Here is an 18,831-nt window from a genome sequence, read left to right as displayed (position 1 = left end):
TAGACTCTTAATTCCAGAGCTTTATTGAATTCAAATTGCATCATTTGCCATGGCAGGATTCATATCTGGGTCCCCAGAACATTACATGGGTGTCTAGTTTACTAATCCAGTAAACTGGACCATTGCCTCTACCAATTAGCACAATCTTCCATGTCAATGTTGGTTTTGTGCATATTTGCCAATTTCCTTTGGTCAAATGACATTGATATAGCCAACAAACAAAAGGTTTTTGCCACTTTCCACACAAAATACTACACTCACGATATGGAAAGTTGGTTTGAAGTTTTTCCACAATGGGTCTTGGCTCGGGGCTGCCTTACTGGGGCTGCGTTTAACATTATATTTACCTCCATCAAGAGATATATGTCTCCTGTGTGCAGTTAGCATTGAGCAATTTTTTTTTTAAATCCATAAGAAAATAATATTTCTATTTTCTTTTATTTTTGCTACAGCTGTCAGTTTTCATTTTGTTACAAGTAGGTTCCACACAATGTTTCAAAAAGGCAATTCAGGAATATGATGCATCACCACCTTCTCAAAGGGAGACAAATTATGGTCTTGCTAGCAACATTCATGTTCCAAGGAATAATTTTAAAAATCACTGGTCATCTATACATAATAAAAACAGAGAGTGTTGGGCAACATTCAATACATCTGGCAACACTTGAGCAGGCAGAAACAGTTACCGTTTTGAGTCAAGTACCATTCAGAGAGGTGGAGGAATGTATTCCAGAGTTAACAGCCCAGGGAGCTGAAAGTGCAGCCGCTAACTGTGAAGTGGTGAAAATCTGGCAAAAGGCCAGAATTGGGAATGCTCAGAATTCTTGGAGATCATTGGAGACCTGGAATAGGATACAAAGCTAGAGAGAGGTACAAGACAATGTAGGGAATTTATCACAAAGATCAGAATTTTAAAACAGAGTTACAAGACTGGCAACCACTGTATGTCAGTAAACACAGGAGAGATCAATGAATGGGACTTGTTGAGAATTAGCATGAAGGCAGCAGGATTTTGGATGAACTCAGGTTTATAAAAAAAAAATGAACATTCAACTTGTAGCTTTCAACCTATTTTCGAATCAACTTGTTCAGAGATGTTATTACACACCTCTAGAACAGGTTGGGACTTGTACCCAGGCCTCCTGGCTCAAAGGTAGGGATACTGCCACTTCACCACACGAGGGCCAGTTCTGGCAACTTTCAAATTAGATTTCCTGAATATTAAACACCTACAACTATTTCTTTCTGAAATACTACACCATCCAATTGATATAGTACTCTATGGAGGATTCCACAGAACAAAAGTTTCAGAGGGCATAATTGCATCTACCTGAATCACTCCAACACTCAAAGCCAGGCAATTGACCTGGCATGAATAATTTTATGCTTAGACTCTCTGTAAACTAAACCCAGACTTTACAATTTATGCTCATCTGACAGATGTGGGCTGTGTTATTAATATACAATGATATTTTAAAGAGAAATATTTGCTGACGTAGCTGGAGCATTTATAGTGCCTTTCATTAAGGCAAGATAAATAATTTTTCCAATGCACAGATACATCCTTCTTGCAGAAAGATTGTCAAATCCAACACCTCCTTCAGGACCGAGATGCCAGCTAAGAGTGAATTAAACTTAAAATTGCATTTGATCAAAGCATTAAAATTGTAATATCAGCTGGAATTGCCATTTGGGCCTATTTAAAAACTAAGGATATAGTTAAAGGAGATTGGTTAATATTACAGAACAATATAAAGCAAAACAAACCCAATGGAAAGCAATTGCAGACAAACATTCCAAAACATCTAGTCTTAATTTTCCTTCATTATTAAATGGAGGAGGAAAAAGGAAATACATTTATACAGCACCATGTGTCAACACTGGAAAAACTCAAGCTATTCTAAATGGCACGAATCAGTAACCAAAGTGCAATCACTGTTATGATGCAGGGATACCTAGCAACCAATAGCTGCAAGCTCTGCAGAGGAACAGTCTATCCTCTGTGTTGCTGGTTGAACACAAATTTAGGGAACCAACAATCTAATGAGAATACGAATCCTACAGAAAGGAACTTTAGTAAGGAAAATGTACACAGAATCCAATGGGACTCAAAAAAGAAAAAAGCCTGGATATAACATCCTACACTTTAAGGTTCTAACAGCAGTGGCTGGTGAGATATTGGATACACTTGTCGCGATCTTCAAAATTCTGTAGATCTTGGAATGATCCAAGTGCATTGGAATTCAACTAATGTAATACTGCTATTCCAGAAAAAGGAAGAGAGAAAAGGGAAAGTCCAGTCCAGTTATTAGGACACCAGCCTTTCGGAAAGTGCTGGAATTTATTATTGAGAATATGGTAACAGGAAACATAGAAAATCATGTGATTCTGCGCAGTCTATTTCACATAAGAGATTGCTTATTTGACAAATCTAACAAGGGTTTGTTGAGAACATAACTAACAGCCTGAAATCGAAAGGAATCAATGGCTAAAGTATATCTGAACTTTCATGAGTCATTTAATAAGTTGCCGGATCGGAGATCATTATGCAAGATAATACAAAGCTAGATTGGAAAGTGAGCCGTGAAGAGGAATAAGAAGAAGTGGCAAAAAAGCATACAATAAATGAGTGGGTAAAATGGTAATAGATGATGTGTACAGAGTTTTTTAAGGGGAGGTGATGATGTAGTGATAGTAGTCCGGAACCCTAAGTAATGTTATGGAGAGATGGGTTCAAATCCCACCATGGTAGCTTTTTAAAATTCATTCTGTGGGATGTAGGAGTCGATGACTGGCGATTTGTTTCCAATAAAAATATGGAATAAAAAGATAGCCTAATGGTGACCACTTAATTGTCATAAAATCCACTTGGTTAAGTTATATCCTTAAGGGAAGTAATCCCTATCTGTTCTGACCTACATGTGTCTCCAGGTCAATCAAGAGATGGGCAGTAAGTAATGGCCTAACCAGTGTTGTCAACATCTTATGAATGAATAAAAACAATAAAGTGGCAAACTGTGAAGTTATTCATTTTGTTCGGAAGAATAAAAAAGTAACTTTTTTTGTGTGAGAGAAATAATTTTAAAAAGTGTTCAGAGGGATTTTGGCATCCTTATACAAATAACAGTGTTAACCTGCAAGCACACCAGGCAATTGGGAAAGCAAATGATGTATTAGCCTTTATTGCAGTGAGATTTGAACTACAAGAGTAAGAAAATCTTGTAATTATCTATAACTGAACTTTGACGAGACCACCTCTGGAGGGATGTACACAGGTTTGCTCTCTGAGCTTGATCCATCTATAGCAGATGTATCTGACCGCGACAGCATTGGTAGGAGTGATCACTGCAATTCGTGTGGAAACAAAGTTATATCCCTTTATTCTGTTGTGTGACACTGTCACTCAGATCAGATCGAGTAGTTGAAAACAGAGCATCCATGAGGCACTATGGATCATCATGAGCCTCAGTATTGTACTCAACCACAATTTAAAACCTCATGACTCAGCACATCCCTCCTTCTGAATTATCAAGGCAGGTGTCAATCAGCAACTTATCTAAACAAAGTATCGTAAATGGAATAAAACACAGCAAGGTACTTCACGTGGTTCAATAAAGAGCAAAGATGAACAAGCCCAGGATGAGTCCCAGGCATTCCTAAAACAGTGATACCAAAAACGAGACAGCCAAATGGTGAAGTTGTAACACAGAACAATACACAAGCTAAGAAAGCGAAGTTAAGCAATCGCAAAACCAAATCAGATTAAAGCTCTGCAATCCTGCCACAGTCATGAAAGGAGGTGGAAAGTTAAACAACTAACTCGAGGGAGCAGTTCAATAAATATCTGCATTTCCCATGATGTAGGAGCCTAGCATATCAGCACAGAAGACAAACATGTAATTTTGCAACAATCTTCCTCCAGAAATGCCAAGTGGCTCATCTATCTGGGTCTCATCCGAGCTTACCATCACAGAAGCCACTCTTTTCCGATTCGAATCCATGTGATGTCCAAGAAAAAGTTGAAAGCACAGAACATAGCCAAGTTTATGGGCCTTAACAACATCATTACTGTGGTACTGAAGATGGGTGCTCCAGAAATTGCCACGCTTCTAGCTAGCAGTTCCAGCAACAATATTGGCAACTTCACAATGTACAAAGTTGCCCATGTCTGGCTCACAAAAAGCAGGACAAATCTAATACAGTCAATCACTGCTATGTCAGTTTATTCCAACTCACCAGCAAAGTATTGTAATGTGCAACTGATAACTTTATTATGCAGCACTGCATAGCTACAAAAAAATACAAAGAACTGTAGATGCTGGAAATGAGAAGCAAAAACAAAAAGTTGCTGGAAAAATCCAGCAGCTCAAACTCAACCCACCTTCGAAATATACACCAACCTTTTCCTAGCTGCAAATCAGTTCTGAAGGAGGGTCACTGGACCGGAAATGTTGACTCTGCTTTCTCTTCACAGATGCTGCCAGACCTGCTGAGTTTTTCTAGCAATTTCTGTTTTTGTTTCTGCAAAGCCACAAGTTGATCATCAGTGCTAAGCTATGGCCCTGGGACAGGTATTCAATTCCAGGTCGCATTACATTTTTGGTCTAAACATGGACAAACCAGCTGAGTATCAAGGGTGAGGTCATAGTAACTCTCCTTGACATTAAGGCAGAATTTGATTGAGCTTGGTATCAAGGAGCCCTTTCAAAATGAAAGTCAATGGGAATCAGTTGGAAAGCACTTACAATAGTTGCAGTCATATCCAGCACAAAGGAAGATAGTTCTGCTTGCTAAAATCTGTTAGATTTCATCACACTGGCACATTTGCATCAGTAAGGTTTAAATGATTAAACTGTGCAGTATGTGCGTTTAATGATGAAAAGTCTTAATTTGTTTATGTATTACCGGATGGTTTGCAAATTTTAGGCTATGTTGTTGAGAAGTCGTAAAGTTGGCATCTCTTTAAATGCCAAATACTGTGCAATAGCTTTAAGGAAGAAATGGACTGAGTGAACTGAAGTTACAGCTTGGAAAGCTTTGCAAATTTGGGCTCCAGCAAGTCTTACTTTAGCAGTAACCAGAAGCCAAAGCTATAATGCTGATTGGGCAGGAAAGTCATCTGAAAAGCAGAGGTTCTAGAGTCTCTGATCAAAAGATTTAAACTATGGTAGTTAAAGGTACAAATTAAGATTCGCTTCTTGTGATCTTCCAGTAAAAAGTCCTCTCTCAACTGCCACATATGGAACTTTGCAGTATACAGATCAGCTTCAATATTTGTCTATATAATCACAAGGAGTACATTTCGAAACATGTTTGGGATATCCTAAGACCATAAAAACAAATTGAATAAAGTGAAGCTGATCATCGCTGTATTATATGGCCAACCTACTATGGACCAAAGCAGTGTGAAGCCACTGGAATTAAACCTTACTTCATTTAACCCTAATTTATTCAGCTTGCAGAAATTGAAGAAATATGTGCAAAAGCCACAGATTTAAAGTTCAGGTCACAGGAAGAAATAATTACACTGTTGGGTCTTGCCATTGTACTGCCAAATAGAGAACAGTATCAGCCAAACTCCACAGAGCAAGATGCTCAGGCTGCTAAAAGGAACAACCAACACCACTGAATCTGAAATGGCACTTAGAGACATAAAATTTTAACAATAAAAGTGTACTTTTTCCTTGGATAGCCAATATTTTGTTTCTCTATTTTCATGTTGGTCAATTGAAGAAAAAGTTATGATAGCATAAAGTTTGTAGTTTTATTAGGAATTCAATGGGTTGCAAAGATGAAACAAAATATTTCTTATACATTCCACCACAAAATTGTTTATTCACAAATCAACCAGGATGAAACCAATTTGTCAAACTTATTTCACAAAAAAAATATCAGGAGCTGGTTATCCATGTTCTCCATGTTAACTTTTCTCACTTTATCCACTAAATGTTCAAAGCAATAATTTATAAATGGTGGGGACTGGCATTGTCTCTATTGTCTAATTTTTCAAATGATTAATATGATAATGTAAGTAGGAAGAATATTAAGTACTGTTATAAGAGTAGTAACTACTATCAGTGCTAATAAGTAAAATGATGATTTTTGGTCAAGTTTGCTTCAAGGCAGCAAGTTGGTTTTTAATGTAGATTACAGGTCAGGAATCTAACTTAGTTTTTACATGCTTTCATATGGGAAAGTGATTTTTTTTTTAAAAGAACATGTTTGTTTAGTGTACCATTTTTCTTCGAACACATTAGAAGTGCAAAAGGAAGGATAGCTGCAGTCAAAGTAGTCTCCATCACAGGAAAAGGCCGTTTGGCCCATCAACTCTGCACCAGTTCCTAAGTATTCTAATACATTAGCCAGCACTTGACTCATAAATGTGTGTGTGTCTGGCATTGCAACTACACATCTAAATACTTAAATTGTCTGAGGATTTCTGCCTCTGCCACCCTTACAGCCACTGAGTTCCAAATACCCACTATCTTCAGTGGAAAAAAAAATCCTCACATCTACTCTAAACCTCCAGACATTCTTGCACCTCCCCCTTGCACATTCTACTTCTCTAAGCCTGCTGTACTCTTTCACTTAAGTCTTGATGTTCCTGACCACTATTTGACTAATATGTTCAATATTTAACCCTCATATCTTCTCCACAACTGCATCTGACTGCAGAAAGCTTTCCTTCTGATTTCAATAAACACCCAGGTTTTATCTGGAGAAAACACTAAATTTAATATATTTACGCAAGACTCAAGGACCTATGATGAACCAAACAGTTCCCAAGGAAAATCATAATCAAACCGAAACATGACGTTTTTCTCTCTGCACAGGTACTATTAGACCTGCTGAGTATTTCCAACATCTTCTGTTTTCTGTTTTTACATCAGAAACCACAATATCATTCAATCAACCAAATCCTTAAAAATAAGAAATGGAAAGGGTCAATGAAACAAAAGTTAGATAGAAACATTTTGCTTTATAAACTTTATACTTAGATAATGAGAAGGTGTCAAAGTACTAGCTGTGCATGTTCAACCAAACCAGGATTCCATATGAGCTAACAGATGGTATACATTACTTTAAAATTTAAACATAATTCAGGTATAAGAAAACAGTGATGATCTGAGGCTATGTGGTAGACAGAAACCCTCAAGAGTGTCAGGGAAATTATGGTATGAAGCATCTGTTATTTGGCCAATACTCAATTTGTATATACAGCATTTTTTTTTCCTATAGGATATATTGCACTTCTTGCATGGTTAGTCTGGCAGATTTTTTTCCCCTCACACAGACTCAGACTTTTAATTGTTACTCTTAAGCAATATCAGGATTGTAATAAATACAGAGTACTGCAGATGCTGGAAATCTGAAATATAAAAAAATGTCAAAAAAACTCAGCATGTCTGGCTGCATTAGTGGAGACAGAAATAAAATTAAAAAGTTTTGAGTCTGATATGACTCTTTTATGGACTCTTCAGAAGTCACAATATCAGGCTTGAAACATTACTGTTTCTCTCTCCACAAATGGTACCAGACCTGCTGAGTTTCTCGAGAACTCTCTTTTTTATGTCAGCATGTGCCAAAAACCTGCTTGTTACCTTTCAGGATATGAAGGTGCCGGTGTTGGGCTGACATAGATAAGGTCCACTAGGTTATAGTCCAACAGGTTTATTTGAAAACATAAGCTTTCGGAGCATAGCCCCTTCATCATGCGTAAGTGAGACAGGCAGTATCAGACACAGTTTATAAGTAAAAAAATCAAAGGGTCACACCACTGATGAGGATGTACCGAACAAACTTAAGATGCTGTTAAATCTTTAATCAGTTAGAAGGTTTTAATTAGAGACAATAAAACTGCAGATGCTGGAATCCAGGTAGACAAACAGGAGGCTGGAAGAACACAGCAGGCCAGGCAGCATCTGGAGGAAAGGAGCAGTCAACGTTTCAGGTATTACCCTTCTTCAGGACTGGATGTGGGGGTAGGGGGAGTTGCAGATAAAGGGGGTGGGGGCGCGCGGGGGGAGCGTGGGGAAAATAGAATGGTGGTGATAGGTGGACACAAGTGGTAGGTATGATCTGGTTGGTCGATGGGAGGGATGAATCTGGTTGGTGGCTGGAAGGGAGGGTCAGAAGGTGGAACACAAAGGAGGTGGTAGGGCTGGAAGGGGAGCCGGGGAACGGGTGGGAAGGTTATTTGAAACTGGAGAACTCAGTGTTGAGTTGTCCAGTCTGTAGACTGCCCAGATAAGGTGTTGTTCTTCAAATTTGCGTTCCTAGTCGCTGTGACACTGGAGGAGGCCGACAATGGACATGTCGGAGGGGGAGTGGGACGGGGAGTTGAAATGGGCGGTGACCGGGAGGTTAGGTTGGCTGTTACAGGCCAGGCGGAGATGCTCAGTGAAACAGTCACCTAATCTACGTTTGATCTCACCGATGTTGGGAAGACCACATCGGCAGCACCAGATGCAATAGACGAGGTTGGAGGAGATGCAGGTGAAGCTCTGTCTCACACGGAAGGGCTGTTTAGGGCCCTGGATGGAGGTGAGGGCGGCGGTGTGTGGGCAGGTGTTGCATCTTTTACGGTTACAGGGGAAGGTACCGGGTGGGTTGGAGTGGTGGGTGGGGAGTGTGACGCGAACTAACAAGTGGTGAAGGGAATGGACCTTGCAGAAGGCAGAGAGCGGAGGGGAGTGAAAGATGTTCCAGGCGGTGAGGTCTAATTGGAGTTGGCGGAAGTGTTTGAGGAAACACTTCCACCTTCTGACCTTACCTTCCAGCCACCAACTGGATTCATCCCTCCCATCAACCAACCAGGTCATACCCACTACCGGTGTCCACCTATCACTACTATTCCGCCTCCACCCCTTCACTCCCCCAACCTTTATCTGCAGCTCCCCCTAACCCCGCATCCAGTCCTGAAGAAGAATAATACCCGAAACATTGACTGCTCCTTTCCTCCTGATGCTGTCTGGCCTGCTGTGTTCTTCCAGACTTCTGTTTGTCTACAGATGATTTTAATTGATTCATATGTATACGTAAACCCCCGAATTCCTTTGAAGTCACTGTCCTGAGAGAACTAAAGTTTTTATCATTGTAAAGAAGAGGTGACATTTTATATCAGGCAATGCACGTTAGGTGTGAGACCTTGTATAGAATCTGTTTGTGTTTTGGTTTGGAGTCAGACTGGTTTTACTTCTAAATTAGGAATTTATAACATGCCTCATTGACTGTCTATAAATTGTGTGCTTTTTGAACAAAATAGAATGTATCTGCAAATACAAATTCACCCCATGGATTCACGTGTGTGCGCACACGTGCGCGGGAGAGAGTAAGTATGCGTGCGCGCACAGGAGTGAGTGAGTAAGAGTGTGTGTGCGCGTTTGCGTTGTGGGAGAGAGAGTGTCAAAGGAATTCGGGGATTTACATATACATATTAAATCAATTAAAACCTTCTAAATGATTAAAGATTTAACAGCATCTTAAGTTTGTGTAGTACATCCTCATCAGTGGTGTGACCCTTTGATCTTTGACATATATATTCAGTGTCTGATACTGCCTCTCTCACTAACACCTGAAGGTGGAGTAAGACTCCAAAAGCTTGTGTTTTCAAATAAACCTGTTGGACTATAATCTGGTATAACAAGGTGTAGAGCTGGATGAACACAGCAGGCCAAGCAGCATCAGAGGAGCAGGAAGGCTGACGTTTCGGGCCTAGACCCTTCTTCAGAAATGGTGGACTATAATCTGGTGTTATGTGATTTCTGACAGTGTCTTTCAGAATCAGTTTCTCTCTATAGACAAGGTTTAGGTGGAGTTAATTACAACTTGCATACATTAGCAAAAGAAGCAGCCATTAAAATGCAATTCAGAGTAATAAAACAGTTATTTGTAACAGGACACAGTAGTGTCAAAATCAGGGACATGACAATGGAACAGACAGATAATGTGAGCATGGTGAAATGGTACGTGGTAAACACAGGCAATGGTACCTACTTGAGCAATGTGGAGGAATATTACAAGTGGACCGAGCTGCTGTCCCGAACGCACGCAATGGTTGGTCAAATGAACTTTTTACTGGATGATAGGAACATGCTGATCTTGGTTGTCTGTCAAGCGTTGGGACCAAGAAGCGCAAAAGTGACTTAGCTAGCTATCTACTGCTCATGTTTCAGCAAGGTCAAATTGCTAGAGCCATACAAGGAAATCAGAGCAAGGTGAAGCAGACAGAGTAGTTATGAACCATTGAGATTTACAGAAGTGAGAACTGAAGAGTGAAGCAACTCCCATGTCAGGTTGTGGTAGATTGTAGGATAACGCTCTGGGAGTCAGCAGGGATGCAAGCTACTATTGGGGTCACATTCCACCATCTCACCTCATTTCATTCTTTACGTATTTGCCAGCTATGGTTACAAATACTACAATAGTGCCAGTTAATGCTTTCAATCAAAAGTAAGACAATCTTCCTGAATGATTTCATGCACCCGTCTTGCTTAGTTTAAATTTCCCACAAACTTTAAAATACACACAGAATGTCCGTGTTGGGGAAATTTGCTACCTGCAATGAGTCGTGGATGCCCTTGTTCTAACTAGTCCTGTCACATAGCATAGATGCCTACACGAACAACATCAGGAAGATACTACACGCCCTGACACACTCATCACACTACCCTACATCAGGAACACATCGGAACTAACCACAAGACTCCTACGACCGCTGGGCATCAGAGTGGCACACAAGCCCACATCAATCCTACGACAACTGCTCACCCAAACTAAAGACCCGCCATTTACAGCACCAATGTCATCTATAAGATCACCTGTAGAGACTGTGAGAAACACTACATCGGACAAACAGGAAGGAAACTAACAACAAGGGTACACAAACACCAACTGGCTACAAAAAGACACGACCAATACTCACTCATCTCAATCCACATGGATAAGAACCACCAGTTCAACTGGGACGACACCAAAATCCTGGGACAAGCTAAGCAGAGACAGGCATGGGAATTCCTGGAAGCCTGGTATTCCACGAAGAAAGCCATTAATAAACACATAGAACTCGACCCCATATACACTCCGGTATGAAGGAAAAACTGGAAGTGAGGCAATCCAGCTCAACGGCCCCCAGAGTTTAAAAACCAGGCGAGAAAACACACTGACGCTTCATCGGAGGCTGCACTGATGATGTTACCCAGCATGGTAATGAAACGTCTGTGGAACAACAAACCAGCTCATCGAGCCAACCAACCTCAACATAACATTGCTGATGCACATTGATGTACTTTATCCACTCTGTCGGGAACCAGTGAACCTTTGTTGTCTCCACAGCATGGTAAGCCACTTTACTCAAAATCTTTGAATTTTTTAATCTAAATTTGTTTCACTCCAAGATTAATGAACTTCCTCCAGGCTTTTCAGCTGATAGTGTAGTAGACTGAAGAGTCACATCAAGGAGAAACTCCTGAGGGTGATACACTCTTGATTATAGATCTACTTGCTTCAGAAATAAAAAAGTTGATACTTACAATCTCTCCAGGTACGACTGTCCCATAAACGAGAGGTTCTTCAATTCTGTTAATTTATTACTGCTCAAGATGCTGTCAAAAAAAAAAATTGAAATAAGAACCAGAATACTCACTGATTTTATATGTAGCATCACATCCTTTACAGTCATCAAAAATAAAATTTTATAAACTTGCCATTTCGAATGCACTCCTTGGTCACATTTATCATATTTTTGTGTTATGAATATTTTCAGTCACACCTTGGTATTGATATTTGCAATGGAAACAATTTCTGTAACAGTAAAATCACCAGCAACACTATTAATTGCAGGCCTCCAGAAAGTAGTGTCATTGTCCCAACACCAAGAAATCACACCGGAACACAATCTGTAAGAGGCAACAACCATTTTCAGCTTTATCCGAGTTTGTATAAAACTGCAACACTATTCCACTATCTTCAAGTAGTTATTATCAGTATATTTTCTTTAAGTTACCTTATATCTATACTAAATTAGATTGATCTTTATAAAAAACATTTCCAATATTTTCACTTACCTGATTTACTGAATGTTGCCCATCATGCCCAGAAGCTGTACTGACACCAACCAACATCCTATTTCTTGCTAAATTCAAATCTGCCCTGGCTCTGTTTCCATTAGCACTGCAGCCTTGCCTAGCTCTTAGGAGGTCTTAAAACCTCCCTTTGCAATGGGATAGGGGTCCATGAGTATCAGAAAAATGAAAGGAAAGAGGATGTAGATTTGATGGAGTGTAGGAGAGAATATGAACGGAAGGGAGGTCAAGAAAAGAAGAACCCGTAAATGTGGAGGAGGAAAAAAGGTGAAAAGGAGAAAACAGAGAGGTGAATAGAATAGGCAAAGGAGATGTGGAGGGTGGGAACAGGAGTTAAGGATGCAGGTTAGAAGTAGACATGATATCAGAAGGCACAACATTGAGTGTCCACGTCCATGTCCAGTGTCCATGACAGTTGAATGCATCCTGTGGGAGAAGGAATGGCTACATTCCTCAGTCTTAGGAAACAGCGCCTGAGGAGGGACTGGGAGCATGGAATAGTGGCTGATTGTTGGGGGTAAAGTATGTTCCACTTTGATGAAAAGTGTCACTCCAGTGGGGGTTAAAAAGGCCTGAATGAAGAGCAAGAAGGAAAGCATCTCAATAATGGGGCAGACAGAAGTTTAAACATGTATCTCGATTGGAGAGTGAAAAAAATGTCTCAATGGAGGTTGCCAAAGCATCGGACCTCATTGGTGATGACAAAAAACTCCATGTTCAAGTATATATAAAAGGTGGGTGGTTGTCAAAGTTTGTCAAAACTATGACAGGGCAACAGATCTCATTTGGTATTATAACAATTCTGAGATTACTGATAGGGGTTGGAAAAGTGGCTGATTGAAAGCATATTTTACAACCCACTAATGTTTTGGGTGAGAAGGGAGTGATATCTGGTAGGCTGATGCTTCAGCTAAGGGGGAAAGAGATAAAACGATTTTTAAAAAAATCATGTACTGCCAGTTTTTCTAAACCATATATACACTTAGCTAAACCCTGGGAATTCACCACTTGGTGGAGCTACAGTTTAAATGTTAATTCATTTTTTCAGAAATTAGGAGTTTAATTTTTAAAACAGAAATCCTTATAAGATCCTAATTAATGTACTATGGGCCAGTTTTTTCTGCATAAGTAAACGAAGTTTTCAACACAAAATAACCACCTCTATTTACTGTAGTTTCACTGATCCAATTTTTTTAAAGAAAGTGCCAAAAAATATATATTTTGAGCACTCAATTTTCTGGATTTGACAGAAAGCATAGCTGCAGTAACCCTCGACATTAATTCCCTCCGGCTGCAGAACCATGCACCAGTAATACACTTGCATACGTTACTCCGATCATACACAAATTAAGTCATGAAGCGTGATATCAAGTTATGTAACTCGCCTCTATATTTTTACATAACTGATTAATTCTCAGTTCTTTTCCATAAAATATGTTTGTTTCCTTCTTTCTCTAATTGGTTTTTCACCAATTTACTTCTTTACAACATTGAAAATACATGCCTTTTCTTATTACCCTCCAAGCTTAGCATGCTATCAACAGTCCCTGCTGAAGATACCTCAATTTTGTTTATCTATTCACTATTTTCCTAATTTTGTTCTATTTCCTGAATTGCATCATTTTGCCTCCAAGGCAAGCTACCTTCATTGATGAGACTTACTTTCCAGTCGCAACAAGATTAGAACCATCGTTCATAAGCTCACGCTATTTTTGATAACTTTCCACTGCCCCAGAAACCTGCAGCTGTCTTTATTTAGTCTGAAGACCTTTCCCGCAAGTTTTTATTATTTATTTCCTTTAGTCTAAAATGCCAGATTGCATTTCTTCCTCACTGACTTGTTTGGATTTATACATGTTTTGTTAAACCACATTTAACTTCATATTGGGTCCTAGCAGCCTGCTGCTAAATTCAAGCAATTGAAATTTCTTCCAATTACTAATGCTTTACCCAACTAACTTTCTCTTTTAATTTCAATGAGGACAAGCTAATTCTATTGAATTGCATGAAACAAACTAAGATCTACTAGTTACTTAAATAATGGGAAAAATGTCAACTCGATTAAAATCCAACATACAAAACTGAAAATTAGTCATGGATAATACTATGATGAAAGAAGGCAACAGAGATTAAAATCAAAATGAAGAAATACAGCCACCTCAAAATATCTTAGTGACCACCATTTTCCAAAAGGCTAGTTGATCTCACCCCAACCTGTTTCTGCCAAAACCAGGAATCCGTGACATACTCACTTTGCTATTTGTATCCACATGCCTATCCCTACCCTTGGGAATTGAAATTTCGACCCAATAGCATTGCTACTCCTCCCCTAACTTTGAAAATGGAATATTTAGAAAAAACAGTTACTTCTATTTCCATTTCATAAAAAACAATATATTTGAAAATGACAATTGACAGCATATAATTAAAGAGTCTACAAAATAACAATAGTACAGCATATTTAATGCTGTAAAAGTGTTCCAAATAATTTCATAGAGCTGAAAATCAACAAAGAAATAAAAGCTCAAGTTTGTGACTAAATTATTAAGTCCTATGGAGGGTCTGTGAAGAATGGGAAGGTAATACACCTAATGCACCTAAGGTTTTAGTCTGCTGCACTAATGAACAAGCTCCCCAAACCACTATTCCAAAATTATGAGCTTTCCTTCAATATATCAACTTTATCATCAGGAAAGAGACAAATTCCCATTTGAAATCTAGAGAGAAATAGATATAATGCAGTATACAGTAATATGTTGGCATTTTATACAGAATTCTAGATTATGCACAACACCGAAAAAAGCCAATTAACCAATCATGTCCATGCACAACAGGTACTTGAAACAACCATTTTCATTCAACAAAAAGAAATTTTATAACAGGTTTGCATATGCTTCAAGAAGTTAAATAGATGTGAAGCACTTTGGGAAGTCCTAACGATCAAAGGTAATTTATAAATTCATGTCTATTTTAGCTGTTATCTACAACTAATGCAGCAATGAATTCATGCTTTTCATATTTGTCCGTCTAAAGCTAAACAGTGAACTTGCTTTTATTTTCCTTGTGTCTTTAAGAAACATTCTTAAAAATTTCTTGAGGACAAGAATTTGTTTTGTGACACTATAGGCTAACTTGACTTAGTTTTACTCTCATGATCTTTGCCAGCCTTTGTGAAGTAGCAACACCGTGTTTTAAGCGGCTAAACTGAAAGACTGCAATAACGTGTCTCGCTTTCAATGTTTTTCTTAAACTATTTTTAAAACTGTTCAAATACAGACACTTTTGTATTATTATTCATTGAGAGACTCCCAATTCCGTTATGCGCAATAAGAGATATCAGCTGCATAACTGCAAATTGAGACCAGCTATGATTGAAAAGACCTAACCAATTTCAGTGACGATTAGAGAAAACATACATATGCATGGATGGCAGGCACAGACAGATACATACATACATGAAGAAAGCACACATTCTCTGTAATCTACTCCATTACCAAAAAGAGAAAGGAGAATAAAAAAACTGAATGGGTAAATAGAATATCTATTCCTGATACTAAATATGATACAGTATTCCCATGACAAGAGGAAGCCAGGGAGTATAGCATGGCTGGAAAGAAATGTGATTCTTGAAATTTATATTACCAACTACTTGGTGGGGGTTGGGGGGAGGCAAAGGGGAAGAACGGAAGAACGAACGAAAGAAAGAATGAAAATGTTTCTTGGTCTGAAAAGAATTTCAATATGATAGGATGCATATTTGAAATTCACAGAATGCCTGATCCTGTGAAAAAGGGAAGGGGAGGTATCTCAAAACTATACAAGCTATAAATATTTCAAATGGTGAAAAAGTTAGAGAATGTATCTTCCTCACCAAGGAATACTTTGGTTGACCAGTTATAAAGGCAATTGGTACATTAGCTCTCCAAAGCTTTCCAGAATAACTGCTGGCATGACTTGAGTCCCAGCTGGTTCCTAATATTATATTTAAGAACTGGGGTTAGCAAACCAGAGCCAAAATGGTAACTGATACATGCTCAGCTCCATGGCTCTCAGCCAGAGGCAGCTGTGGTGGAGAAGCCTCTTTATTTCCAACAGGATCATCTCGATTCAGGTGAAACAAACAATTCTCATCTAATGTGAAAGTTTATATTCGTAATTGTTGGTAAAAAAAAAAATCTGAAATAATTATCTTGGCAAGTTTTATTTGACCAATATAGTACAGACACTTCGATAATGTGGTTTAAAGTCTGTAACAATTCAGCCTCCAGCAGTTTTTATCAAAAGCTTTTCCACATCCATCAAAATGAGAACACTCTTCTGAACTGTGTTAATCATAGTAACTTTGTACAAAGAGATCTGATTTATACTTAGCCTAATGTAGCATTCTTTAAAAACGCACAAGTTTCTGCTTTAGTAATCAAAGTTTGCTCTTCCATCATATGTCCAAACTGGATGGATGTAAATGAATCCAGAGATGACTAAAGAACAAATTGAAGAGGCAAAACGTGATGAGTCCTTAGCATGATTTGAAAAGCACACAGGAAGGAAACAAAGTGGAGAGGATTTAGGAAGGAGCTCCAGAAGATAAAGACAAGAACGGAATAAGTACAAACACTGACAATTTACAGGTTTTATGGCCCAAAGTTGAAAGCTCCACTCGATGCTTACCACAAGGAGGGATCAGTCAAAACAAGTTAAATATAGACCAGCATTACTACCATCATTTGACCCAAGTTCAGGAAATCTCTTAATTACAGAGAAACTACTGTCCTGCAATAACTCAGTACTAACTTGATATTTGAAGTTCAGTCCAGCGGCTATCTGCTAATTCTTTAAATTTATAATTTAGAAGTGAAAGAACTCACTTGATCCATGGCAAAAATGGCAGCAACAGTCTTTGCTATTACTATTGCTAAAGATTCCCTATTGTGCATTACTTGAGCTGTTCTGAGTCCAGGAGCAAGAAATATGTTGAAATTGCTGACAGCACGGACTGTGTTTTTGTGCAGATTCTCATGTTATTACTAGATTTCCAGACGTTAGTAATACTTATTTGCCACAGTGCAAGTTAGATGCAATTGTCAAACAAAGCTGCAAATTTGGAAATAAAATATCATCATGCAGGGACTATTGTTATTAAACACTGTTACTAAAGATGGCATTCTTGCTTTTCAGGGTAGGTTGCTAAAGTAACCCAAATTACTAAACTGCATTCATAAATTCCTCCAAAAGACACAAACGCAAGTACTGGGAAGTGAACATAATTGGTTTTATTGCATCATCTCTTTTTCAAGAAGATGAGTTTGGTTCCACTCTGCATCAGAGCCTGTGGATCCAATTAAAACTGGGATTTCCTTCAATGTTCACACATTGGTTACCTCACTGGAAGACAGCAGCAAATGAAAGCAGACAATACCTCTGCCAAGACAGATGAATCTTATCGTGTTCTCCCTGCATGGTGACTTTTTAATTTCCAAATTTACAACTTTCTTTGGCAATTACACCTACCAGCACTGTGGCAATTAAGTACTATTAAAGTCTGGAAATCTAAAAATAACATGAGAATCCTCACAAAAACTCTAAATGCTGTCAGCAATCTCAACATAATTTTTGCTTCTGGACTCGGCACACCTCAAGAACTGCAGAATAAGGAATATGATTAAGATTAGTCTGCCTCACAAAAATGGTGCGCACATGCACATGCACACTAGAAATCTATGGGGTGAATTTGCATTTGCAGATTTATAATTGCAAACATTGTATTTTGTTCAAAAAGCACACAATTTGTAGATAGTCAATGTGGCATTTTATAAATTCCTACTTTGGAAATAAAACGAGACTGACTCCAAGTTGATACACAGCCAGATTCTAAACAAGGCCTCACACCTAAAATGCATTGTCTGACCTGAGATGTCACCTCTGGTATACAAATTAAACCTTTATTTATCTCGGGGAAGTGACTTGAAATAAATTCTGGGATTTGCACATTCATCCTTTCTAACTAATTAAAGATCTAAAAGCCATCTTAGGTTTGTTCAATGCATTTGCATCAGTTCCATGACCTTTGATCTTTTGCTTATAAAAATTGTGTCAACACTGATGCCACCTTTCTTACTGACACTTGAAGAATCAGTGAGTCTCTGAAAGCTTGTGTCTTCAAATAAACCTGTTGGACTATAACCTGGTGTCATATGATTTTTGACCTTGTCCACCCCAGTCAGACACTGGCACTTCCACATCAAAACTACAATGCCAGCACTGCTACTTTATCTCAAACCACCAGAGCTGTGCAACTATCAATATTCTGCATTAGTTCACATGTGTATTCAGTGTACTACTGCTAAAGCTTCAATGCAATTTATCCTAAAGATGGAAGTATTTCTAAACAGCCCATAGTTCTGTATTTACATCCAAAAGTTTTACTGCAGCACTGTGATTAGTTGTTGAATTATATTGTTAGGCTATGAGCTGAACTGTGAAAAACCTATTGTCTACTGTAATGAAGTAACAGATCTTATCATAAAGAAGTAAATGCAGTACATCATAGTATTGCTACCCCACTTAATTCAATCACTTCGATGAGAGCTCAGAAGGACCCAAAGACAGAGATAGTAGGAACTGCAGATGCTGGAGAATCTGAGATAACAAGGTGTAGAGCTGGATGAACACAGCAGGCCAAGCAGCATCAGAGGAGCAGGAAGGCTGACGTTTCGGGCCTAGACCCTTCTTTTCTGAAGAAGGGTCTAGG

At 38.7% G+C, this 18,831-nt stretch overlaps 1 protein-coding gene across 2 annotated transcripts in view; it reads right to left on the bottom strand.

Moving 5' to 3' along the window:
• The window catches only part of adgra3 (adhesion G protein-coupled receptor A3), a 147,055-nt gene that overhangs the window by 87,512 nt on the left and 40,712 nt on the right, over positions 1-18,831 (bottom strand). For both annotated transcript variants that reach the window (XM_048603661.1, XM_048603655.1), the window contains exon 2: positions 11,532-11,603. In XM_048603661.1, coding sequence (XP_048459618.1) covers positions 11,532-11,557 — 26 coding nt within the window. In that variant the 5' untranslated portion in view covers positions 11,558-11,603. The remainder of the gene's footprint in view (positions 1-11,531; positions 11,604-18,831) is intronic.

This window comes from Rhincodon typus, chromosome 1 (genome assembly GCF_021869965.1).
Source record: "Rhincodon typus isolate 14 chromosome 1, sRhiTyp1.1, whole genome shotgun sequence".
Classification (NCBI taxonomy): domain Eukaryota; kingdom Metazoa; phylum Chordata; class Chondrichthyes; order Orectolobiformes; family Rhincodontidae; genus Rhincodon; species Rhincodon typus.
This window is presented reverse-complemented; position numbering and strand designations above follow the sequence as displayed.